Below are 27,629 nucleotides of genomic sequence, written 5' to 3' on the forward strand. Positions count from 1 at the left end.
AGCTTTCCGCCTGCGGCTTCGCCCGCGTTTTCAAAAAAAAACCCGCATAGTTCCCGTTCCCGTGGGATTTCCGGGATAAAACCTAGCCTATGTCACTCAGAAATGATGTAGCTTTCCAACAGTGAAAGAATTTTTCAAATCTGCCAAGTAGTTTCGGAGCCTATTCAATTCATACAAACAAACAAACAAACAAAAAATCAAACCTTTCCTCTTTATAATATTTGTATAGATTACTAGCTTTCCGCCTGCGGCTTCGCCCGCGTTTTCAAAAAAAAACCCGCATAGTTCCCGTTCCCGTGGGATTTCCGGGATAAAACCTAGCCTATGTCACTCAGAAATGATGTAGCTTTCCAACAGTGAAAGAATTTTTCAAATCTGCCAAGTAGTTTCGGAGCCTATTCAATTCATACAAACAAACAAACAAACAAAAAATCAAACCTTTCCTCTTTATAATATTTGTATGGATGTATAGATTATTTCAAATTGTTTGTTGACAAACTTTTTTGTTATGGTATTTGTGTATTTATATGAATTATCATATTTACGTATACAGAATGTAACAAAATCCCCATAATATTTGTAATGAGCCCATAAAACTGAACAACTTTTCCCAAAGAACATATTTTGTCAAATTCCAATAAAACATTATTTACTTTCGCAAATGCATAATTGTCATTGTAAATTTATGATAAAAACTATTATAGGGAAAATCAAATACATTTTAGTGATTTTATTTTTCCATTTTTTTTTTGCATGCCGTACGGCCGTGTGTAAGCGAGAGGGAATGATAAGCGCCGCCATTGAAGATTCGTTTCTTTATTGAACTGCCTTAGAAAAACTGTGAACGTTGTATATATAGCAGGGTGGCCGGCCGGTACCGCCGCAAACGCTACGTCCCGCAATTTTTAAATCTGTAATATCTTCGAAAATATTTACTTAAATCATACAGTGTAAAGGGCTATATAGATCTATATTAAATGAGCAATGTATTCAAGGTATTTAATTGGTTAAGGATTAATGCTGTATTGGTTAAAATGGCTTCGAAAATAAGCCATTATTTGTCGTAAAAAGTAAATGACAAAAAAAGTTATTGTGGGTTATCCATAAGAGATAGACATATAGAGATAAACTACGATAACATGGCGCGCCCCTCCAAATTACTGTTTCAATGTGTGTAGTGACATCCTTACGAAGGAGTTTGTATGTAGTTGTACGTATTCGTCTTTAGTACTTTACGTCCAGATTTGTTGGTCAACTAATCATAAGTTGCCGAGCGCCCAAGACAACGCACGTGTCGTTTTCATAGAATACGTCAGTGCAGCGCCATTACTAATAATAATGAGCGATTAGAGCGTGACTAGTCGAGCAACAAATCCGTGGATTTGTTTTTGTTTGACGGCCGTCTCATTACGCACACATGCGTTGTGAATCTTGGTGGTGCATTGTAAATACTTTCACAAATACTTTCAAACGTTTTGTATTTTGGAGGGGCGCGCCATGTTATCGTAGTTTATCTCTACCATCGCGGACGTTTCTGTAGACCTTTTTAATGTGTACAATACTTAGTACATTATTTTGATAAAAGTCGTTGGGCAGCCTGCGTTTGCAATGTATGCGGAAAAAATGTAATTTTTGACGACATCACATAAGAAACCTCAAAAATAACAGTACTTCTCTACTATTTAATGGATGTTATTATGCATATAAACCTTCCTCTTGAATCACTCTATTAAAAAAAACCGCATCAAAATCCGTTGCGTAGTTTCAAAGATTTAAGCATACATAGGGACATTAGGGACAGAGAAAGCGACTTTGTTTTATACTATGTAGTGATGAAGTAGTACACAAATAAGCAATAACATATAATTTATAACAATATTTACTCAATTATATATTTTATTATGTAAATTTGAAGAATAACTAAAACCTTGATCTATCAGTTTATAAATTGGGAGTAACCACAGGGAGTATAGTGCCACAAACTTATCTGACCCGGTGACAGGTGTCACTGATGTCGCTTTCTTTTATATAAACAAAATATTTCGTATGAAAAGTCTGTGAAAATGTGACATTTCAAAATGGCGGCACGTAGTTCCAGTTTTTGCCACCGGGTCAGATAAGTTTGTGGCACTGTAACAGATATTTAGCAGATATTTATGTTTTTAAATTGTCAACACATCCGTCCACATCAGCAGTCAAAATAGCTTTTTTGCATTAATAAAACTATATCTTCCAAATCCTGCTTCTATGTTGAAAGATTTCCCGCCAAAAACTATGAAACGATAACAACAATACAAACAATGGAAAAGAACCGTGGGAACATGGATACGAGAGGCATGAATTCATTCTCTAATATAACTTGCAATGGGTCTTAACAAGACCATAATAATAATATATTTATGGAAAAACGTGGTACTTATTTTATTTTTAATTATCGTTGTTTATTGCAGTGTAGGTATGTATGAAGAAGACTATAAAATATAAAAATATTTCATAATCAATCGTTAAAAGGATACCCTACTAAAGAAACTTGTCCCTGCAGTTATTTATTGACTCATGCGACCACAAAGCGATGTGATGGATTTCATTGCTTAGTGGAGTTAAGTAAATCGTCCACTGCTTTCTGGTAAGTAGGACTGATAAAATCTATGTATCTTTCATGATCGTTTCGGGGCATAACGGGGCTGTTGGCAAAAAAAAATTGGTTCAGTAGATTAAGAGCATACAACGTTACAAACTCACAAATTCATAAACTTTATATCTTTCAATACTGTTAATGTATAGAACTATAGATAATATTTAACTGTCGCATCTTAAAGTGAGCTTAACACCATAGGGCAAGGACTTTCATTAACTCTGTAGCATATTTTTTATTTTTGGAAAAATAAAACAAAGTATAAACTCAACAACCCTAATTTTTATTCACATCACCTATGTAAAATTTATAAATAAAAAGCTTCATAATATTATATTATATTTGCTTCTTGTTTATTGTATAATTTTAAATCATTGAAGTCGCATCCAAATTCAGAACATAGGTTTCGCAGAGATTCTTCTGTTCAAAAGCTTTCAAGATACCTTCCTCGAGATGTCTATTGACAATTGCAGCACATCTCATATCTTGAGTGGCGTACCCTAGTGGAGCATCTAATTCATATTCAATAATTGGCTGTTCAGAATACTTTGATAGGGAATCCTTTTCGACCATCAATTGGAATTTATCAGAGATATCCATTTTAGGCCTCATTAAGATAATTTTCGATTTCAGTTTTTTAGGCTCAACCACATAGTTCCGAACATGAACGATGCGGGAGTATGCAGATTCAATTAGTTCTTTAGTGTATTCAGCTGAATGTTCCACTTTTCCTAAGAGACTACGAGCACAAATATTCAATTTTTCTTTCCAAGTCGTTGCTTTTTGGAACGTGTTCTCGAACATGTCTGTTTTGTTTTCAGTGATCAGCGTCATCATGTGCCTGCATATTCCTTCTTGTAACGCATTTTCATCTTTGTATTCAATTAGTTGTGTTTCAAACTGTGCTTGGATTTCATTTGGTAAACCACCCAGACAAAACACAACACCGGTTAGACCTAAAAGTAAATTATACATTTTAGTAAAATTATTTTTCTTATTCCCTTAATCATACTTTTCATAAATGCTATAATGAATAATAAGTATACTTTTTATTCGAATATTATCTAATTTTAATTATTAACTCAAATTCAAATTCAAATTATTTCTTTCTTTCTTTTACTAATAACAGACAAGAGACCGCAATGTTTATATAAATCTTCTGTAGGAAATCTAGTTGGTTTGTGGAACATGACCTTCAATAAGCATCGCTGGCCCCTCTCAAGAGATATTATTTTAGATTTATTGGCACCGCCCCATATTGAAATACAATAGTTGAGTATAGATTGAGCCAGAGCAAAATATACTTGATTTAATAGTTTTACTGTAGCCACATCACGCAGTAATTTAAAAACCCGTTTAAGTTTGCGGAGCCTTCCGTTACTGTAATAATTGATCATTGTTGCTCTTTGATTTCATTATTTCATTTAAATCTTACCATGCTTTTCCAAAATAGCAGCCATCTCTAAAGGCTTTGTCAGACAGGACGCGTACTTAGCGCGCGTCAGAGCGTTAAGTTGACGCCGCGATATGACGCTAAGATGTGTTCTACTACCATCGTAGAATACCGTCAAACAGAGCGCCGGCGCTAGCAGTACGCAACGCTCTGTCGCGGCGTTAGGACGCTTTAACGTCGGGTGTTGTATTTTTTTACAAATTTTATTTTAGCGTCGGCGTTAATAGACGTAAAATAATAATAAAATACTGCATAATGACCGAAAATTTGATAGAATTGGTTAGAAAATATATATTACGAAGGATAGTTCATATAAACTATAAAGATATATCAATGAAGGCAAAATTGTGGGCACAAATCGGAGAAGAAATTAATGAAACTGGTAAGTAAAAAATTCTTCCGACTCCGGAGTTAATATCGCTGTACCTTGTTTTTTTCGTAAGTAATAATTATGTAAACAACATGCAGCTTTAATGATATCAATTGCTGTGTCCTAACGCGCGCTAAAGCGTTCTGTTTGACGAAGCCTCGCGCGACGTTAAAATAGGACGCTGTAGCGCTACTACGCAGCGCTAAAATACGCGTCCTATCTGACAAAGCCTTAAAGCAACGATCGCACCAGATTCGAAGCCAAGAAGATAGAATTTCTTCAGTTCGGTCAATTGCAAGAAGCTCTGAAATAATATTAAAATTAGATTAAACATCTTATAATCCATCTATCAATGTCACAAAACCTGATATGTATAAGTATAATTTACGAAACAATAATGTTTGAATTTACGGATTAAAGACTAGCGTTTTTGTGTCAATATGTGTTGTTCTTAGTTCTTAATGAGCCCTCTTCACAATGGCTAGCGTAGATGAATTAATCACGATAATGTGTATGTGAAAGGGCATAAATGTCTACGATCGGCCGTCATTGTAGATTACCTATTCATGATCAACAAAATAGCGACAAGCATTGTTGGGCCAATCGTAGGGCTGTCCATTGTAACGAGGGCCTATAAGATTTATTTATAGTGAATAATTATACGTACGTCAGCGAACCGCTGCGCCATTGTGCGAAGGTCTTCGGGGTATCTGATTGGTGGTTGCAGCGCAAGCGCGGGCAACTTGATTCGCTCGCACAGCACGGAGAAACGCGCGTGGTTCCCCTCTACTCCTGGCACCATGCACAGGAACACTTGGCTGGCGTCGAACTCGTTGTGAGCCTGTTATCATACAATATTTAACAAAATATATTTTGACTGACCGGTTGGCTTAGTTGGTAGTGACCCTGCCCTATATTTGTGTGATGAACATAGATGTTTGATCTGTGTCTGGGTGTTAATTATGTATATAAGTATTTATTTATGATTATATATGTACTAGCGGTCCGCCCCGGCTTCGCCCGTGGTACCTACATGTTTAAACTATCCCATCTCTCAAGTTGGATCGAACTGCACATGGTGAGCGAATTTTATTATAATCGGTTAAGTCATAAGTGGTTTAGGAATCCATTGAGGACAAACATTATGACACGTGATTTATATATATTAAGATGTTTATCAGCCATCTGATTTCCATAATACAAGCGAAAGCTTAGGTCGTGCCGTGTGTGAAAAATTGTCCTGAAATGTTTATATGGTCCGTTAGTGTTGATAATGACATGAAACCGACAACATTGCTCAAGCATCACACCATAAACCGTCTGTAATAGCATTGGCCCACGACGACGAGTGTTAATAAGAACAACAGCTTTAATAATAATTTCGTTTGCGTGCGTTGCATTATTGAGAATTTGGGCTATTACCACAGTTGAATTTCTTACCATAGCAACACTGTTTGTTAAGGTTGGCAAGAAAGTCATTTCTGTTGTAGCCAAAAGTTCGTCTCGATCCACGGCTGAGTAAAACGTGGCCAAGCCTTTTGGTTGTTCAAAATCTTTTTCAAGTAACGATTCTTGTATTTCACGTAATCTGTAAAAAAATATTTTTGTAGAAAATATAAAATTAAATTTGTTTGAACAAAGTTGCAACTAACATCGGTATTGAAGTTTATTTCTGGTTTTGTATTGAAGCATGTCTGTTTGTTACATCAAAAGTTACACGATACGATAATATTGATGGGTAATTATACAGATAATTAGTCAAAATACTAGTCTGGCATAAACTTGTATAACTTACTGTTGAATGGTTAGATTCAGAATTGTATCCTTCTCAAACCATGTGTCATACTGGTCTCTTAAATAAGCTTGCAGCAATAATGCTTTCTCTGGCTCAACTTGTAACTGTTGTAAGGTTGTATCGTCATTAACTACTTCTGGCAATTTTATTTCTACAATATAACAAAGATTTAGACCACCACTCAATAAAGAAAAATATATTATATTATTAATATCAGATTCTTGGGTCATACCTGCCAATATACAAATTTCTTGAAGTAAATGTGTACTTGGATAAGAAATGTGCGCTATGGTGGTAGCTTTTTCGGATAATATTGCTCTTTCAATAGTATCGATGATATTATTAGTTGACAGCGACTCTCCATTGTCATTCTGAAAAATATTATGTTTATATTTATATTATAGGTCTATTTTTAATAAACCATCAACTTAAATTTAATCCATTTGTCGATTTTTAGATATACAGGGTTACTTGTAAAACACCGGCAACCTCGCAGGACAAGATAGCTAACATCATAAGTAACAACATTTGTTCTACGACTTTTGATAATTTGTTAGATTTTATTTTCATACAAAAATAAATATTCATTTAATTTTCCGTTTGAATATTATAAACTCTACGCCTCCCAAAAATTACATAAACAAAAAGCGAATGAGAGGGGGAAGGGGGCGTCGCGTCGTCCATCCGATAATGAATAGACCATAGACTTACAAATGTTAGGAGAGTACAATAAAAGTTTAAAAAATCATTTAAAAATAATTTATTGCGTTATGCCAAAAGTCGTAGAACAAATGTTGTTACTTATGATGTTAGCTATCTTGTCCTGCGAGGTTGCTGGTGTTTTACAAATAACCCTGTATACATGCCTAGCTACTTCTATAATTGTAAATAGGTTTACCAGCCTTTTAAGGACAAATACGCTCATTTATGAAGGTTCCAGTCCAGTGTCGTAGTTATTCGGGAATACCGCAGGATCATTGCAGAGGTCTACCGTACGTCGAATTGAAGATCTTTTTTTCAAATAGCTTATCATCTAATACTACTAATACGTATGTATGAATACCTGTTTAAGTAACGGAATCTTGATAAAAGTGGCTGGCAGATTACAATTACGTCTCATTAAACAAATCTTTTCTCCAGTCATATGATTTTCATTGATCACAGCGAAGTATCTGAAACGTAAAATTATGAATACTTAAAGACTAACAAAAAGGTAAGATTATTACAATAAAATTGGTAAAAAAAATTCATGTCCTTTATATTATAATTTCTATAGTATCTAGAAACATTTATTGTTTAAGTTGTTGAGGTTGATTCGTATTTTTTCCTGTGAAATTTTAGTATCATAAATGGGTACTCACTTTAATTTGGAATCGACCTTCCTCGCCTTAGCATCCAAATTAGCCAAACTAGAAACAACATTTTCCGAATTGCTGTTATTCGTGATAATTGCGAAAATGCCCTCAACTTCATTTGCAAGATTATCCTCTAATTCATTGAAACTATTATTGTTCTCCCACACACTCTCTATAGTGAGTTCAATTTGAACATCTAATTTTTCCCATGCTCTGAAAACATACAAGTTAAATGAAATCTTGGTTTACATCGAAAGCAAAGATGTTTTGCGTAAAGAAAAATAATTTAAAAACCATCGGATTTGATAATATTGATGTGAATCATCGATAGACGCACGTTAAACCGATTTCTGGCATTTTTATATATTACACTTACCTTATCTTATGTACCAAACTGTTTGATTTCTTTGAGCAAATCAGTTGTACCTTTCTCACTCCTTTTTCAATAAGGCGTTCAATAAGACGAATTGCAAGGACCTCGTTATCGGAAATAACGATGTGATAATTGTTCGATGAACTGCTTATTCTGTAATATTAAAATTACAAATTGTAACTAAATACACAGATTAAAATAGTAATCGCGCAATAACGATACTGTCTGGAAAAGTCAGAATATTACAATATTTTCTTGAGCTGCGTCAGCAGGTGCACGTAGCTGCGCACTATGCTATTTACTATATTGGTAAATGTTAAAAATATGTAATGACGATTCGAAAATGTTTCTAAAAGAAGCCTAATTTTATTTTATTAACGTGATAACGTTTTTAAAATCGTTTTAGTCGGGTGACATGTTCAGAAACTTGTGTCACACCAAAACCTCACGAGCGCGATCGCAGGTATAACGAGAGAGAGACGGACTGATCTCCCGTCTCATCTCGAGCGCTGCCACCAATAAGACGTTATCACGTAAACATCTCGATCGTAAACCTACTTTACAAACAACCAATTTTTATTATTTATTTATCCTTTATTGCTCTTAGATAACTTAAATATGAACTTAATCTAATTATAAATTAAAACAAATGGCGGTCTTATCGCTAAATAGTGATTTCTTCCAGACAACCGGAGTACGGAAGGAAATTAGTTAGAGGAGAGGAATAGGGCAGAGCATAAATATAATATGTAAGAATATAATATATACATATTCACAAAAGTATAGGAAGGAATAATTAAAGCCATAAAAACATGATAATCTATACTAATATTATAAAGAGGAAAGGTTTGTAATTATGTATGTATGTATGTATGGTTTTCACGCATAAACTACTGGACCGATTTCAAAAATTCTTTCACCATTAGAAAGCTGCATCTTCACTGAGCAACATAGGCTATATTGCATTTTCATAAAAATTAGAGATCCTTACCAAAAATGCAATAATGTAACCCAAGGTGTAAAAAATTCCTCAATAAAACTTCTGTCATCGCGTGCGCTGCGGAATCTATTGAAGATAGAACAAAAAAATGTTCTACGGTATTAAAGAATGGATCAATATCTACAAGAAAGTCCGCGATACCATATGTCCATCTTCAGTAGTTATGTTACTACAACAACTTTTTTACGTTTTCAAAGTAAATAGAAGTGCCGACAGTAATCAAACCATGTTATCCATACACATATATTAATCCTTATCCCATCAAATGATGTTTTATTATAGACTGTTTCAATACCAGCAAAATACTTTTTAAATGAAAAAAATTGGATATTCCATTCAAAAGATATAACGAATTTTTAAAAGTGTCAATCTACAGAAAATAGTAGGTATACTGTTCAATACAATGCGCAGGCCGTAGTGCGGGACGAGGTGATTTTCATGTGATTAAAAATTTATTAAACCTATAGTCCGACCTATAGTAGACTTTTCACTGTCACGATCTATCGCTATCGCTATGCGGGTGAAACCGCAGGGCATTGCTAGTAAATATATAAAGCGACAAAGATATAATACAATATAGATTATTAAGTACGACAAGAAGAATGATAGTTATCGCGTATTATTATTTTAAACTTATTCAATGACTGTGCCTTTTTTATTGGCTCAGGTAAAGCGTTCCACAATTTAATAGCCTGAACAGTGAGTGATGTATCGTAGAAACAAGTAAGATGTTGAGGCATTCGTAAACGATACATTTCAGTGGAGCGAACTGGTTCATCTTTGTTACCCCTGAAGACAAATTTTCCTTTTAGGTATTTCGGCATCTTTGGGTTAAACATAACCTGATAGAGAAGATGCAGCACATGAGCATCCCGGCGAAATCGGATCGGTAGCCATTTGAGTTTAGACCGGAACTCAGATACATGGTCATATTTCCGTAGACCAAATATGAATCGTATACAGAGATTTTGTAGACGTTCGAGTTTGTTTATTTGATCTACGGAGAGATTGACATAACTCACATCGGCGTAGTCAAGTATGGGCAAAAGGAGGGATTGAGCTAACAGGAGAGAAGTCTGCTAAGAAGTCTAATTGAATAAATAAATGTTTGAGTTTAAGTTTGAGTTTACAACTCACCTAGTCTCGGTATTGGGTATGTTCTGCTTCATGTCGATGAGGAGGCGGCCGCGGTGGCGGCTGGCGGCGAGCAGGCGGAACGCGCGCGCCGCGTCGCTCGGCGCGAACGTGAGCCGCGTCAGCGGGCGCACGTAGCCGCGCGCTATGCCCTCGCTGATCAGCACTTGGAGGCGCTAAATAAAATCTTGTTATTAGACAATATACATCAGACCATGGGACAAAAAAAGGTGTAAGCAATTCTAACATATTTTGCACGTCTGTATCAAAGAAAGAAGAAAAAATCATTTCTAATTTATTTCACTACCTTGTTTAAGACTAAAAACTTACTTTCATATCACTTTCGTTGTTGTATTTAAAGATGGACGAGATGTCGACGGCAGCAAATGATCTACCTTTTGTCATATTGTACATTCCGTATGAGAAGTTTTCATTAGTTTGAACCATTCCTGTGTCTATTACAATACCAGACGCTGCACAACACTTGATGGAAATCTTAAAGAAAAATAAAGAAAATCTTAAAATACATTATTTATTTTAATTCTTCGTAAACGCTTGGGATCGTTACCATGAGATTAAAATTTCGCATAAAATTTCTGCTTACATTTTTGAGTTCTCCTTTGACGCAGTTAAGAGTAATGTCACATCCATAGCCTTGAGTGCGAGATAAAACCATATCTCCAAATGTAACATCCCTTGAATTACCGATGTGATCATCTGTAAAATTGTACCTCATTAGAAAGAATATAAAAAATCTCGATTTGCACTTCGATTCATAATTGGATATAAAATTTGCTATTTTTTTTTAACTGCACTTGAACGAAGTAGTATGAAATAAATATAAGTAATATGAATTAGGCAAATACAAGGCCCAAATTTTATAAGTTAAGTAAAATTATCAGCAAAAACATGAAATAAAAATACCGGATCTATAATTAAATATATTAAGCAAACATTTCTCGAAAAACAGTTGGACGGATGTCTGAAGAACTGAAAATTTACCTTTCAGTTTTGGGAACAGCCTCTTCAAAAAGTGTTTCTTGCTTTTATCGCTAACGGTTGTGAACACTTCGCAATTGTGAGCAAGGCAAATAGATATAGCAGCTTGGCCTAAAGCGCCAGTACCACCGTGGATCAAAACATTCATTCCGGGGAATAGTTTTTGCTTGATAGCCTTAAATAAATAAAAATATATAAATTAAATAAATAATAAATAAATATTAATAAATAATATTATAATATAGATGTCAGTCTGTAATGGGTTCGCAATCATAATATTTCTCATAATAATGCCCAAAATATGGTTAGGCGGGCCGCACACCAGGCATACACTTGTATCTCGATAATTGTGGCGCCACATTTGAAACGCGACACATTTTATCGCCCCCATATATTTGTACGCGAGCACGCACACCGAGGAAACATTTGTAGCGGGCGCACTTTGTGGCGAGACGTTCGTTTTTTGTGTCGCGTAGTTTGCAAAAATGAAAGACAACATTGAATTTTACGTTGAGTTTATTGCAGAGGTTGATTAAGGCGCGCCGCACACCAGCGCCACATGCTACATGCATCAAACATTTACGTCGCTACAATCAATGCGCTACAATTCAGCTTGCTACAAATGTATTGTATATGCGCACATCGGAAGCACAGTTGTAGCGTGGCACCGCTTTGAGAATGTCAACATCATCGTCTGATGACGACGATTTCTTGGTGTGGCGCTACAAATAACGAACGTGTTCGATCTTGAATTCGTGTAGCGCGGACAACGTCTCGCCACAAAGTGCGCTCGCGTACAAATATATGGGGGCGATAAATGTGTCGCGTTTCAAATGTGGCGCCACAATTATCGAGATACAAGTGTATGCCTGGTGTGCGGCGCGCCTAATATTACCTACCTCACCTGCTATCTGGAATTTTGTACTACTTTTTTATTTTTCTATTTTTAACCGACTTAATTTGCATATTATTGTTAAACTTGTTACATTATTAAGATGGAACTTATTTTATCTATGGAGGTGGGCGTTGGCATCCGTGCCACAGCTCTTATGCTTTTACGGATGTCATCGTAATTTAAGTTTATGTACAATTTATTATTATGTTCCAAATAAAGAATTTTTGAAAAAAAAAATAGCTTCTATGTGTTTTCAGACATCCGATAATATATGTGGAACTTTTCTTCGTCGGATTGTAATTCTTGCGAAATTTTGAAATTCCGGTAAATTGTACTATCTTGATTAAACGGATGAACCCAATAACGTCTTTTTTTTCTCAATCGCCACATCAAAAAATCGTCGTCATCAGACGATGATGTCGACATTCTCAAAGCGGTGCCACGCTACAACTGTGCTTCCGATGTGCGCATATACAATACATTTGTAGCAAGCTGAATTGTAGCGCATTGATTGTGGCGACGTAAATGTTCGATGCATGTAGCATGTGGCGCTGGTGTGCGGCCCGCCGTAAACACGTTACTGCATGTGTTGTCTTTTATCAAATAAAACTAATCATCTAACCAATTTATTGATCACTCATGTCTGGATTCAAACATAAGTAAAAACAAAAGCAATTGGAAACAGAAAGTACAATACAAGAAACTCACCAGGCAATAAAATGCTTGAGCATACGCTAGAGGAACAGTTGCTGCGTCTTCCAAATTCCATGTTTCTGGAACCGGCCACAGAAGATTTAGGTTTGCCTTCACTCTAATTTTGATAGCTCCACCCTCTATTAACCCCATTACGCGTACACCTCTGGACAAAATATGTTTAGTTAATACACGATGTTTACATTTCTATATATTGGTTGAGTCCTTGGTTGAGTCAAATAAAGAGTGAAATAAATGTCAGTAAAACTAATCAAAGTTTTACTGACATTTATTTCAGGTATTTTTAAATCGATATAACTCTGTATTGCAACTGATCTACGTAAAATGCCCCTAGTACTATTATTTGCTCTGTGGGTACTATTATTATTGTTGTCTTTGTTAGGGATCCGTTTTATTTAACTAACTTATCTGTTACACCACTGAAGTCCATTCCGTAACAATTCTTCTTTACTTTTGCATAACTAACTTCGCCTGATGCCCTCTTGATATCAATATCATTAACACCAGCATAATGTACCTTTGAAAAGCGATACAGTTCTTTCATTACTATTTATGCATCAAAATTATAATATTTTTAAAGAAAACAACGAAAACTTACGTTTACATTAATTCCGACACCGGTCGGTGCAGGTGCTTCAACCCACTCTAGTGAATTTATGTCTCCTATTTGTGCACTTTGCAGCATCACGTTATTATTTGCTTCTGGCAACTCGTTTATTGGTAAATAGTATAAGCCACCCCATTCACCCTAGAAACATATAATTTAAAAGTTATATGGTACAATTTGAAATCAAACTATGGGTTAAGAAATTTCCTTTTGTAAGAGAGTCATCGCCAGAAATTTTATTGGATGAGCTATGAAAATTTCCGTTACTGTTACTATGAAATAACTTACGTGATTGAGCATAACTTTAGCTAAATTACACTTCGGGAATTCTTCAGTGCCCTTCAGTTCGTCATTGATCACTATCACGTTAACAGAGCGTCCAGTCTTGCGTATGTTTTCTGCTGCATTATCCAAGTTCGATATAGTTGGGTATGACGCTATCAGAAGGATCCTTTGCTGGACTGGCAGCATGTTAATAGTAGAGTACAGATGTTCTACATCCGATTCCCTTTCAAGCGTGTAAACACTCGTTCCAGCAGTATCAGTTGCTTTTGGATTCCATTGAATTAATTGGATGTATTGATTTCCAATGTCATAATTACAAACGACGGTAAATAGGGGTGATATTTGCTTGGTGGGTTTGATAGATTCCTTATTGATGATGAATGTATTCGGTAGTATTTTTTTACCCAGTGCAGCACGTAACTGTAAAACGTAAAAGGAGTTTAATTTATGTTCTTAATAATTTGAGAGTTTGTAATTGTAAATTATGTTAAACTAGCGATCCGCCCCGGCTTCGCACGGGTGCAATGCTGATACAAAATACACTACAGAAAAACTGTGAACGTTGTATATAAAAACATAGCGGCCGCTCCGGCTTCGCACGGCTATAAAATATATGGCCGGGCGGCCGGCCGGTGCCGCCGCAAACGCTACGTGATACGTCCTGCAATTTTTAAATCTGTAATATCTTCGAAAATATTCACTTAAATCATACGGTGTAAAGGGCCATATAGATCTATATTAAATGAACAATGTATTCAAGGTATTTAATTGGTTAAGGATTAATGCTGTATTGGTTAAAAATTAAAATCGCTTCGAAAATTAGCCATTATTATTTTGTCCTAAAAAGTAAATGACAAAAAAAAGTTATTGTGGGTTATCCATAAGAGATAGACATATACCATCGCGGACTTTTCTGTAGACCTTTTCAATGTGTACAATACTTAGTACATTATTTTGATAAAACTCGTAGGGTTCAGCCTGCGTTTGCAATGTAAGCGGAAAAAATGTAATTTTTTTACGACATCACATTAGAAACCTCAAAAATAACAGCACTTCTCCACTATTTAATGGATGTTATTATACATATAAACCTTCCTCTTGAATCACTCTATCTATTAAAAAAACCGCATCAAAATCCGTTGCGTAGTTTCAAAGATTTAAGCGTACAAAGGGACATAGGGACATAGGGACATAGGGACAGAGAAAGCGACTTTGTTTTATACTATGTAGTGATATTGAACTGTTAATATATGTTTATGTAATGTTGTCGCTTCTTTATTTTCTCCGTGATCTTATTAAGGATTAATAAAAAATTATAAATGTGAAATAAAAAGGAGCTATAACCTTCTCGTTTGAATATAAATCGTTCACGAAGATAACATCAATGTTGTCCAAATCTTCAGGCATATGTTCTTCTTGTAATACGGAATATTTAGCCTTGAGTTTTGGAATGTCTTGTATGATTTTGTCAACACCACTGAACTTCGATTTACAAGTAACGTCGTCAACACATTCAAACACGGATATTTCTTCTTTATTAATGTTCTCATTAATGATTTGAAGATAAATGTAAAGCGCCGTTGTTTCCTAAAAATGTGAAGATTAATAATTGTATACAAAAATAATAAAATGTAAATAATATGATAAAAGATGTACAAGAACTTACATCAGTTCGATCATTTGAGAAATGGGGTACAAACTGCAATGCTTTTAAAGACATGCTATTATTTTTCAAAACAGACAATTCGCGGAATTTGACGTTTTCTACGATCACTCCTCCGCATCTGAAAAAATAATTAAATTTAATAGTATTACGTTACTGTACAAAATACAATGAATAATATATTAATTAAACAACAATTATTATCATTAACAACAATTTTAAATTTAAATAATATAATTATATCCGACATATTCTGTACAAATTGCTACCCGGTGCTAAATATTTTTATTACGACAATCGAAAAGCGCTTCTTTTAGAAGTTTAGTTGAGTGAATAAATGTTTGAATTTAAACCAACCTTGTGTAATCAAATGTGTCCATATAAGCAGCTTTTAAGACATCAACCCCATCGCTTTCGATTTTATGTTTTTCAATATCAATGGTTAACCGTCTTATGTAATCTGGATACAAAATTTCATCACCAGATTGGCGTAATATATTAAGTTGTATCAATCCATCAATAAAAGCAATCCAATTATTTTGCCACGTCACATCAGCTTCATTGAGTCTATCGTTACATCCTTGCAGAGATTGGAATGCGCCACTGAAAATAATTAAAGGTACATCATTATAAGAATATTTCTTATTGTTATTGCATTATGATTTTCTAATTCAAAACTTGGCATTTATGAGCAAGCAGAAATCATCATCATTTTCAGCCTTTAAGAGTTATACACTGCTGGACATTGGTCTCTTTTAAGGCACGTCACTGAGCCTTAGCTCTTTGTCGTGAATTGTGACCAACAATACTACGAATGTCATCACTCCACCGTGTAGCAAGCAGAAATGGTTTATCATCTACTTATTCATCAATTCAATCATCTACTTTATGTTTTTCCACATACTATGTATATTTGAATTTTTCGAAATAAATTAAATAAACCAACCTATAGCTATAATCACGTGCGTAGAGCAATTTGTAGATGTCGTCAGATTTTAGTGTTATCGTATCTTCATGTTTAACTGGGAACACTAACAGACGATAGATGTCATTGCTCTTTTCATTTAAAGATATCGTTCCTTTAGCTACTATAATATCCTCATTTGCTACCTGTGGATAATCGCTTTATTATTAATTTATTTATATTACTACATATTACATTATTTATATTACACTAATGAAAGATACTGACGGTGTAAACATAAAGGTTACGAATGTACCTGATATTGTAAGAAATCTCTGAATAATGAAATCTCTTATAATCTTATTTATAAAAGTTCGTGTTCTTCCTCTTTTTAACGTAAATAAATGAATGAACTGATTTCTTAATACTACTAATCTAATTATTATTTCTTAAATAATATTAATGTATTAGTAGTACACATTTTTACGAATCCGACGACTAAAACATTCAAAATTTTAAATTATAAATTCAATTATTCATTGCTTGAACATTACATACATTAGATATTATATTTCTTAAGAGTTACCTATGCTTTACCTCAAAAACTCCATTTCCTCGATGGAGACTGACGCTAAGTTTCAAGGGTCGTTTATCGTGCAATCTCGGTTGGACAAACAGATGGACGTCTTTGAATTGTACGGAGACACCCTTTCTCTTGTAATTTAGACTCATAGCGAATGTGTCCCATACTGCCATAAGAGCGGCGGAGTATGGATATACGTTCTTTCCTGTAAGTTATCATTCATAATTATTATGACTAATAGACAAGATTCATAATGAACAAATAAATAGTTCAGGACAGTTTTCACACACGGCACGATCTGATCCCATACCAAGCTTTCGCTTGTGTTATGGAAACCAGACGGCTGATAAACATACATCTATACTTATAATAAATCTGTAGAGAGGCCAATTCTGTACATGAAATATATTTAAAAAAAAACTATGAAGGGGTGATAAGGGATCGCTACTGATGCCAAAAATGCAATCAGTAAAATTTTTGTCTGTCTGTATATTCGTTATAGAAACAAAAACTACACGATGGATTTTAACGAAATTTGGCACAATTATTCTTCATACTCCTGGGCAGGTTATAATGTACTTTTTATTACGCTACGATCAATATGAGCAGAGCAGTGAAGGGAAATATTGGGAAAACGGGAGAAGTTACTCCATTTTTTAAGCTTCCGTCGCGTGTGCAGCCTTAATGGTTAAAGCTACATAGAAATCATGTATGACACAAATGTTCTTAAATTATTATTATTATATAAAAATAAATTCCAAGACAGCATATGTCTATCTTTTAAAATTGACTCACAATAACACGTGAAACTTCAATAGCTTAGCAATTCGGAGCTTTCTGATTATATTTGTCTACTCTTACGCTTACAACACTCTCACTCGTCCCTAATTAAAAAAAGTTAACATTATTACCTATTCAATAAAAAAGAATCATGTAAATCGGTGTAGAAACACCAAAGTTATACATGAAATACGCTATAAGTCATCGCGCGTGAATACAGAATCATGCCATAAGGATTATTTGTGTGTATCAGTTGCCGCGTTCGACGCGCTTCGCGGCGGGAGCTATAAAAAGGCGGCGGGTCCCCACCCGTTTCGCGTTATCACGGCATCACGTGTGAACGGCTGAACCGATTTCGATAAATGTTTTTTTATTATATTCCTTGAAGTACGAGGATGGTTCTTATGTAGAGAAAACGTAAATATGTACCACGGGCGAAGCCGGGGCGGACCGCTAGTAATATATAAATTTAAATAATTATTGTTATATAGATAATTAACACCCAGACACAGAGCAAACATTTTTGTTCATCACACAAATATTTGCCCTGGGTGGGAATCGAACCCACGACCTCTGGCTTGGAAGGCAGGGCCGCCAACCAAGCCAACCGATCAGTCAATCAGAATTTTGTTTTTTGATCATATTATTATTTTATTTTATTATTTTTTTTTTAAATTTACCTTTAACAACGTGTCCTCGTAAAAAGTTGTGTTCATCGTCGTGTAGAGATAAAGTATAGTTGCATGCAGCGGCTGTCTTCTTCAAGGCTGATATGTACACAGGTACTGCCCTATAAAATAACACGTCAATCATTTAATATTTAGTTTTGAAGCTTTTCTTTATAACCTTGTATTATAAAGGAGACATTTAAAAAAAAAGACGGGTTGCACTCCGGGAGTGCCGGCAGAAGTGAAAACTTGATTATTAACGTTGAGCATGTTTGATATCCATCCGTCTTACGCTTTTTCGATCAGGTCACGTGTCCTGACGCGAGTTTAAGATTTTATACCCATTACAGAAAAAGTGCTCAACGCCGCTAAAGAAGTTTTCACTTCAAAAATTAGAAAAATTCGATCCCGAGGTGAGATTCGAACCCGCAACTTTTTGCCAAACCGGGGCAACGCCTAGCCTCTCCACCACCCGTAATCCCGCCTTCGCAATCGAAAGTCTTGTATTCTTTCGTTATTTGCATTTGCCATTCTTTACAATACATGCACGATCATGCATTGAGCATGATCACAAGATAATTTTAAATACTAAAATGTTTATAAAAACTGTTTCGCAGTAAATAGTTTTTATATAATTTAATTGCTTACCATTTCTCACTGTGTTCCCATTCAATCAAATGTCCCAACATGGGGGTGCCAGTGGATACCGGGAACTCCACTTTAGGGTATAATGCTTGAATCTTTGGATTGTATCCTTTCATGTAGAGTCTGTGAATAAACAAAAATACAAACTTGAAATTGGTGCATTCGTTCGTGAGTTTCGATAACACATCCATACACGCACAAACACACAGACATGTAAATCCTATATCACTCCCTAGTTTTGCGTAAAGGGTTCAAAACCAGTACTAACTTGCCAATAGCATCAAGCATAAACGCCGCATTGTCCTTATGCCCACGGTTGGTCAGCGGGATGTTGACGCAGCTTGTGAGGGACCGCTTGAGGATCGCCTGCAGCAGCCCGTGCGGCGCCACCTCGACCAGCACCGCGTTGGCTGGGATCAGCGCTGATGTTTCTTCAAATAGCACTGGCTTCTGTTAATAATATTGATTAACTAGGTGACATTTTTGAAGTGAAAACTTCTTTAGCGGCGTTGAGCACTTTTTCTGTAATGGGTATAAAATCTTAAACTCGCGTCAGGACACGTGACCTGATCGAAAAAGCGTAAGACGGATACCATTCAAAAATATCAAACATGCTCAACGTTAATAATCAAGTTTTCACTCCTGCCGGCATTCCCGGAGTGCAACCCGTCTTTTTTTTATAAAATAAAGTTTATTTAGATATATGTACACAGACTGGTTTTAAAATTTGTAGGTACATTTTTTTTCACACCATAAGTAAATAATGACCCCTATGCTAGGTTTAACCTGTGTCATAGAAAATTTAATTAATTTAATTGCAAGAATACTTTGTTTGAATCTATTCAGTACATTAAATACATATAGGTCGATCAATGAAACAATATACGCAATTCTACTTCATTAATCATCTTCATTAAGGAAAAACAAAAAATTCTTCTATGAGGTGTCAATATAAATAGCTCTAGATTTTAAAATAAATCTCTACGAATTGAAAATACTTCCATTAGTTTATCAAATGGCATGGCAAATATTTAATTAAGGCTCTGTACAAAATAAAAACACAGTCGTGTTTTGCCACAGTATATACCTACTTATGGGGTTTTTGGCAATTAGGATTTTTATGAATATACTTAATACTAATACTAACAAGTAGGTTGTTGGTGTGATATTCAGCTGAAGAATATTTGGCTAGCGGCGAGTCCCATTTGTCCTGTGGTATAGAGGTGGATACCCAGCGGTTAGAGCGAGCCACAGGCGTCTTAATAACTTCCTTTAGGTATTTCAATAGACCAGGACCTATAAACACACGAATTATATTAATGCAATAGAAGTAGAGCACTTAGAGTATTTAATTTACATATGTAAAAAGCATATTACTACTAGATAATTAAACCGCAGTTATCGATTTTTCTCTACTCCTTTTAAGTGTCTATAGCAACTCTCCATTTCACTCTACACAGCTATTTCTTAAGAGTTTCTAATAACATTGATATGATCAATTGATCAAAATGATCGACTATGTTTTGAAATGAGAAAAAAGCAGTCAATATTATTATTCACAAATTAAAATGAAACGTCAAAGTATTTCGTGTTCAGTTCATTAATTTCCGTTAAATTAGAATCTTACCTGCTTCTGCAATGTATCTTGAGTGGTAAGCTATGTTGGAACAAGGCACTTCTTTAGCGAATATACCCTTTGCAGTGAGAGATTGAACAAATTCCTCCATAATTTCGGCTGGTCCAGATATTGTAGCGGACTCAGAACTATTATGGCACGCGATTTCGATTTCTGGAGGGCACATCTTGGCAACCTAGACCATAAAAACGCAATTTATTAAAAATATTAAGAATAAAATTGAAACAGCAAGTTGAAATATGCCCAAATACCATACAACCATCGTATGTCATCTATACTTCTATACTAATATTATAAAGAGGAAAGGTTTGTAATTATGTATGTATGTATGTATGTATGGTTTTCACGCATAAACTACTGGACCGATTTTGATGAAATTTGGCACAGACAATCTTTAGAACCCGAGAAAGAACATAGGCTACCTTTTATTGCGAAATAATATGTACCACGGGCGAAGCCGGGGCGGACCGCTAGTAATCTATATTCTCTTGTTGGTAGTCTAAGAGCACAATTTTTTTATAGATGTTTTATTGTTTCTGATTATTTTCGAGTTACAGCAAACGGATTTTTAATAAACCCGTGTACGTAAGCCAAATATTACCACGTAAAATGTATACCTTTAAATAACCTAAACCAACAGCTGCCATAGATCCCTTAATAAACGGTGTCTGTACAGACACGAGCCCGCGGCTGTACGCGGAGAGGATCGTCTCTTCTGCTGTGAGGCAACCGTCTGCGTACGCGCAACCCAGCTCGCCTACACTATGACCTAGAAAATTAAATTGTCTCCATTTAATGAACTACTAGTCCAGAATAAAAATAAAAAAATAAAGAAAATAAAATGGATAAAATACATTCATGTTCTAAAAAAATGTTATAGTTCAGTAAAGTCCGTTTGAAGTAGTTATCAATAAGAAGGTTAAATTAATAAACATACAAGATGGCAAAAATATAATGAAATATCAAAAGAAAAGAATAATGGACGAATGCGAAAAAAAAAAATAAGTTTTCAGAATTTAATTAATGGTTATTTGACTGATACAATTTTGAAGAACTACTTCTTAACACCAAAAAAATTAAAATACCTATAATTTTGTCAGGAACAATTCCTAACGCCGTGAGAACATCTGTGAGACCGATTTGAACGGCGGCAATTCCGACGAAGGAATGCAGAATGTTCTCAAAGATTGCCTTGTCTGATGAAGTTAATATATTGATAAGGTCAACTCTTTTGGGCTTCAACACTTCGTGACAACTAAAAGCAAAAAAAGTTTTGTATATTGTAAAAATAATCTCAGAGTAGGGAAAATATAAAGACGTTCATCAATATTTTATCGATCTGTCTATTACCAGTAGAAACTATTTTGTACCAGAAACTTACAATTTGATTGGAATACGGAAGCTTAAAGTAAAAGACAACATCCAACACTGACCAGTGACCATGTTTACAATACTGTAATCGCTCTTGAAAATAAAAACATGACAAATACACACCGTTGTATAGCCTTAGCAAAGACAGGTATGCGCATGAGTTCGGCTCCCATCCCGGTCCACTGCGAGCCCATCCCGCTGTACACAAACCACAACGGGTTCGTAACATCGTCGAAATAGTCTGCCTTTTCAGTTACAGTGATAGTTTCATTGTTTTCATTGGTATCTAGAAAACAAGAAGAAGTTTTATACAATGACGGTTGAAGATACTATCTTCAACTTTCGTAAGCGCAAATGCTTAAGGTTCAATCATTTTCGCTTTATTTGATTTGAACTCATAATCTTCCTTTTGAATTCTTGAGTTTTTACTGTCTACCACAATATATAAACGTTATTTCTTATTAAAAAAATACATACCAAGAATAACATATCCTCTTCCCATATGTCCAGAAATTTTATTCTGGTGAATGCTATGGAGGAGTGTTATTTCTTCAGGGTCAACGGGACGGGACTTCAAGTCATTTAATATCTTCTCCACTGAAGATTGTTGCCTTCCAGATATCGTGACTAAATGCGGTATGTTAGATTTGTATCTGTTCAGATCCTAGAAATTATATTAAATGTTATAGGTACATCACACTTTTTCATCAATCCTACATTGTAGTGTCAATATGTTATGCATGGTTGATTCAGTTTTATTCAGTGAGTTACTAATACTTACTGAATAAATGAGTCACTATCAATTAATGGGGAGGTAAAAAAACGTGAAAGAAAATTTTAGCTAGTAAATATACCTTTGGTTTGTAATGGCCCTTAAGAAGAACATGAGCGTTAACACCAGTGACGGATAAGTTGTTGATAGCAGTGTATCCACGACCGAAAGGCTGGTGGTCGGTCACAAAGCGCATGACTCCCTTCTGTATTCCTTCTACGTCGTCTCTCAGATTGTCACAGTGGAGGTTTGATGCTAGTAGTCCTTTCTCGTAACCAAGGAGCACCTAAAACATTATTCTACATTATAAAATAAAATAAAATAGCCTTTATTGCTGTTACTTTTCTTAAGTATTACATGCCAATTTCTTCAAAACTAAGTTAATTCTACTTATTCTAATTTTTTTTACACCATCGGCAACAGGATGTTTATAAGGAACAGCTTGTCTGTCGACAAAGGTTTCCTCTAAAGAACTCGCATGTATTTCTGTCTTTTTAAAAACACCGCGACTCTCTATTCTACTTTACTTACATATTATTTATGACCAGATTGTGGATAGTAAATAAATATTCCTCAAATTCTTGAAATTTCATAAGCAATAGTCCAGAAAATAAGATAACCTTAGTAATAGCAGATACACCAGATGCTGCTTCACCGTATCCAATGTTAGACATCACGCTTCCAACATAAAGAGGATTAGTTCTGTTCTTGCAGAATACTCTATCGATTGCTTCTAATTCAGTTTTATCTGCTTCCGGTGTCGCTGTTTAGGAAAGTTTATCAAATAAATATTTAAAATTAATATTATAAATAGTATAATATTGGCCAAAGTTGACAGATTTTTTATTGTCACGATATTAATTTATTTGTTTAAATTTATAACATACTAGCGGTCCGCCCCGGCTTCGCCCGTGGTACATGTTTACGTTTTCTCTACATAAGAACCATCCTCGTACTTCCAGGAATATAATAAAAAAAGAATTATCGAAATCGTTTCAGCCGTTCTCGAGTTATGCGCTTACCAACACATTTTGCGATTCATTTTTATATATAAGAAGATTATCATAATCAGTCACAAACTAGTAGAAGAGTTATTTTGAAAGAAAGAAATAATTTTAAAATTAAGCTATAGAAACAAAAAAAAAATAACAGAAAAATCTAAAATTATAATAGATAAAATAAAAATGTTCCATCGTAAATATAAATTTATAAATAACTATATGTATTATAATAGACACATAAAACTGAAAGAATAGAATAAATTCGATCACTCGGGCGGGTCACGAGTGGCTGAGTTGGTGAGGCATCCGCCCCGGAATGGCGCGAAGGATGCGGGTTCGAGTCCCGCCTCGTGATCGAATTTTTTCTATTCTTTATAAATTTATATTTATAAAAAAAAAGCATTTGAATGCCATAAAACCAAAAATATAAATGTTCCATCGTACCAGAACCAACAGCTTCCACATATTGAACTTCTTTCGGATCAACCTGGGCTTCTATATAGAACTGTTTCAAGAAACCCTCTAACTTTTCTGGCTCCCGGTAGAAACCGTACCTGGGGCCGTTCTGTCCGATCACAAATCCAGAGAACTCAGATTTCACGTAGACTACTTCGGCGTAGATTCTGCAGAAGAATAATTTTTGAATCAATAATATAGTGTCAGTAGAATAATAATATTTGATACGGTTTCGATAAAAATAGTCTTGTATAGTTGACTGTTTTACTTATAATAATGTAACACGATGGAACAGAGTGGGGTTTTAGTCGGTAAAAATCCGACATAGCCACGGCTCCATCCCCGGGAGCCGGGGGTATCTAAGAAGATTTCCCCACTATAAAAAAAAAGGTGACAATCTTAAATATAGTAGGATAATATCCTAGACCTATAAGATTGTTATACTAATATTACATTAAACGAAGTAGGTTAGAGGTGAAAACGATGTGTGTACTATTGTTTTTTAACTTACCTACGAGCCTCCTTCGCTTTCTGTAAGAACAACACATTGATAGCTTCAGATTTGGCGCATCCACTTGCGTTCTTATCAAAAGATCGTGTCTTTCCGTCTCTATTCAGCAGCATCACTCTAGAGAAAAAAATACAGTTTATGAATTTAGTCTTATTCTATACCTAAACTTAATCAGTTTGTTTGTTTGAAGGTTCTGCGCAGGATCTCAATATTCGAAAATTATTTTTGTGTTAGATTTTATCGAGCAAGGTAGGAAATAACATCATGCCATAGAATACTTAACTGCAGTATTCCATCATTACAGCTACTTCAAACAAAGCAGATAATAAATAAATAATACATATTTTCAGGACAATTTTCACACAGGGCACGATCTGATCCTATACTAAGCCTCCGCTTGTGTTATGGAAACTAGATGGCTAATAAACATACATATATAATTTTAAATTAATACTTATATATAGATAATTAACACCCAGACACATAGCAAACATCTACGATCATCACACAAAAATTTGCCCTGGGTGGGAATCGAACCTACAACCTCTGACTTGGAAGGTAAGGTCACTACCAACCAAGCCAACCGGTCAGTCAGATGATATCTTATACCTTCTCAAATGCACAGCAGACTGTGGGAGCAAGCACAAACTAGCGCCTCCAACTAAAGCTGCATCCACATCTCCACGGTTCATGGCTTGATACGCCAGCTCCATAGCAAGTACAGAGCTGCAGCAGGATTGGTCTATGGACATCGACGGGCCCTTCGCATTCAGCCAGTAGGAGACCCGATTGGCAAACATACTTTTGCTGGATCTATAAATTATTGTTTAATTTATGGATGATTTACTTGATGGAGTAGTTCGTGCCAATAAAATTGGATTCCGTCGCAGGATCAGTAAAATATCAATGAAAATTCTGGATACTGGACGAGAATGAATCAGCCTTAATGGACAGAAAAAATTAATTATATTTGATTAAATAAGCATTATTAAAGTAAAATGCAGTGTGGGATAAAAAATTTATATATATGAATGAAGAAGATTAACAAAATATAAAATTTTAAATATTTTCTAATGAGAAAATATAATGTTCTAATTTTAATTTGTTTTATTTTGTAATTCTTTAATGTAAAATGTTTAACGTACCCCATAATACCAAAGCCAGTTTTCGTATTGGCAATGTAGAAGACATATTTTTCCGTCTCTGAGAAACACGATCCAACATATACGCCAACTTTTTTGCCGCTTAGCTGATCCGAGTTCACTCCTAGAAATTTATATGCAATAAATAAATATTAAAGTGAAACTTTTATTACATCGTCTCAAACTTTTTGGTCTGTGTAGCGCATGTCGCGTGACGGTCGGCTGCCGAGTAGGTATAAAGCAGTGTTCGGAACCGTACGATAATTATCGTACAAATACGATAATTTTGTGCCTAAGTTTCACTTTTACCGTGGTTTCATAAAACCACACAACATTTTTTAATAATAATTAAGAAAAATAAAATAAAATATAAGAATTTGGGGATTCGAACACTCGTCTTTCTGCCACGCGTCGATAGAATTTTTTCTATTTTTTTAAAAATTCTCATATTTTCCTGATCAAATAAGTTAAAGCACGAATAAAACATTTGATTTTATCGATTGAAGTTTTAAATTAATCAAGTTCTCTAACAATATGTAATTGTTTGAACTGATTGCATTACGTATTGACTGACAGTATTGTTACTCATACTTAATTTTTTCCATTTACATTTTTCTTGTTCGGTTCTTTTGTTCTTTTTAACCTTTGAATAATATTAAAAACAATGACCCTGACTGATCTTTATTACAACGCTATTATCTATTTTGAATAAAATATGTTACAAAGTATAACAATTAAATTATTAATCTCAAATTAATAATTTACTAGCTACGCCCCGCGGTTTAACCCGCATTTCTCCGTTCCGGCAGATCTTAGCGTGATGATATATAGCCTATATATAGCCTTCCTCGATAAATGGGCTACACCGAACCATTCAACACCGAAATAGTTTTTTAAATCGGACCTGTTCCTGAGATTGGCGCGTTAAAACAAACAAACTCTTCAGCTTTATAATATTAGTATAGTATAGATTCGTGACATTCGTTATAGTTCTCGTGAATCATAAGATTCTAAACACAGGAAGAACATACTAACCAGCATCATAAATAGCTTGAAATGCCTGTTCAAGCATTTTTCTAGACATGGAATCCATGGTATTGCCCAAACGGTAGTGGACCTTGAAGAACTGGGCATCGAATAAGGCCAATCCGGGCACTTTTCCAGTAAATTGCGCAACTTCAGGGTGGTCATACTTCCAGCGACAATCCTCAGATGTTACTGGATTTACCTTTAGAATTGATATTTGTAATTTAAATTATTAAGCTCGTAGTTACTGAGAACTTATTTTTTATTATAAATTTAGATCATTTAGAATCTCTTAAAAAAATTGACAATTCCAGATAAATCACTGTTGTTTGTAGGTAAAACTTGCTAGCTATAATTAATGTTCATCAGATATGTATTTTTTATGAATTTTCTAATATAGAGTCCATAATAATATAATCTTTCCATAACAACCTAAAAACTTAATTCCGAGATTTTAGTTTTAAGATATTATAATTCAATAGGAAAATATGTACGCTTATGTTGTACGTTAAAAACATAGGTAGGTACATCATATTATTTTATTAGAAAAAAGCTACGAACCTTATTATAGAGTATCTCACGGAAATCCTTCACATTTTGCGACTGCGGATAGAGTCCAGCCATCCCGCTGATAACGATGGCATTAGCCGATATTTCATCCTGAGAACCATTCTGAGGTTTGGGCGACATGTTTCTAGGCATAAAAGTTATAAATCGTATATATTTAAATAGTTTGGAAAATCCAAAAGTGCACGCCTCATAATTTTTTTTTAATAATTATTTATTAATTATTATTTTTGTTTATTTAATAACAATTAAACCACATCGAATCAGACCCTGAAAAATGAAAGGGTTC

At 34.8% G+C, this 27,629-nt stretch overlaps 1 protein-coding gene across 1 annotated transcript; it reads right to left on the bottom strand.

Moving 5' to 3' along the window:
• Positions 1–2,579: 2,579 nt before the first annotated feature.
• Positions 2,580–27,463, bottom strand: LOC149479025 (fatty acid synthase-like). The gene is made up of 40 exons (XM_089708806.1): positions 27,335–27,463; positions 26,783–26,975; positions 25,751–25,871; positions 25,215–25,418; positions 24,606–24,722; positions 24,083–24,261; positions 23,258–23,400; positions 22,720–22,923; positions 22,343–22,529; positions 21,989–22,151; positions 21,580–21,749; positions 21,112–21,263; positions 20,486–20,669; positions 20,006–20,154; positions 19,127–19,308; positions 18,862–18,981; positions 18,226–18,335; positions 16,780–16,970; positions 16,225–16,388; positions 15,636–15,881; positions 15,282–15,399; positions 14,960–15,202; positions 13,619–14,035; positions 13,322–13,471; positions 13,128–13,240; positions 12,718–12,868; positions 11,118–11,289; positions 10,720–10,832; positions 10,446–10,610; positions 10,119–10,291; positions 7,985–8,134; positions 7,615–7,821; positions 7,317–7,425; positions 6,486–6,624; positions 6,254–6,404; positions 5,899–6,046; positions 5,126–5,299; positions 4,697–4,762; positions 4,071–4,104; positions 2,580–3,591 (listed from the first exon to the last, which is right to left on the bottom strand). Exons 1-40 carry the CDS (start codon positions 27,461–27,463, stop codon positions 3,002–3,004), a joined length of 6,891 nt encoding a protein of 2,296 aa, XP_089564932.1. The 3' UTR covers positions 2,580–3,001.
• Positions 27,464–27,629: the final 166 nt, after the last annotated feature.

The sequence above is a fragment of the Colias philodice genome, chromosome 21, assembly GCF_061535455.1.
Source record: "Colias philodice isolate Cphi_HAF_F1 chromosome 21, ilColPhil1 Martin Lab GWU primary, whole genome shotgun sequence".
Taxonomy (NCBI): Eukaryota; Metazoa; Arthropoda; class Insecta; order Lepidoptera; family Pieridae; genus Colias; species Colias philodice.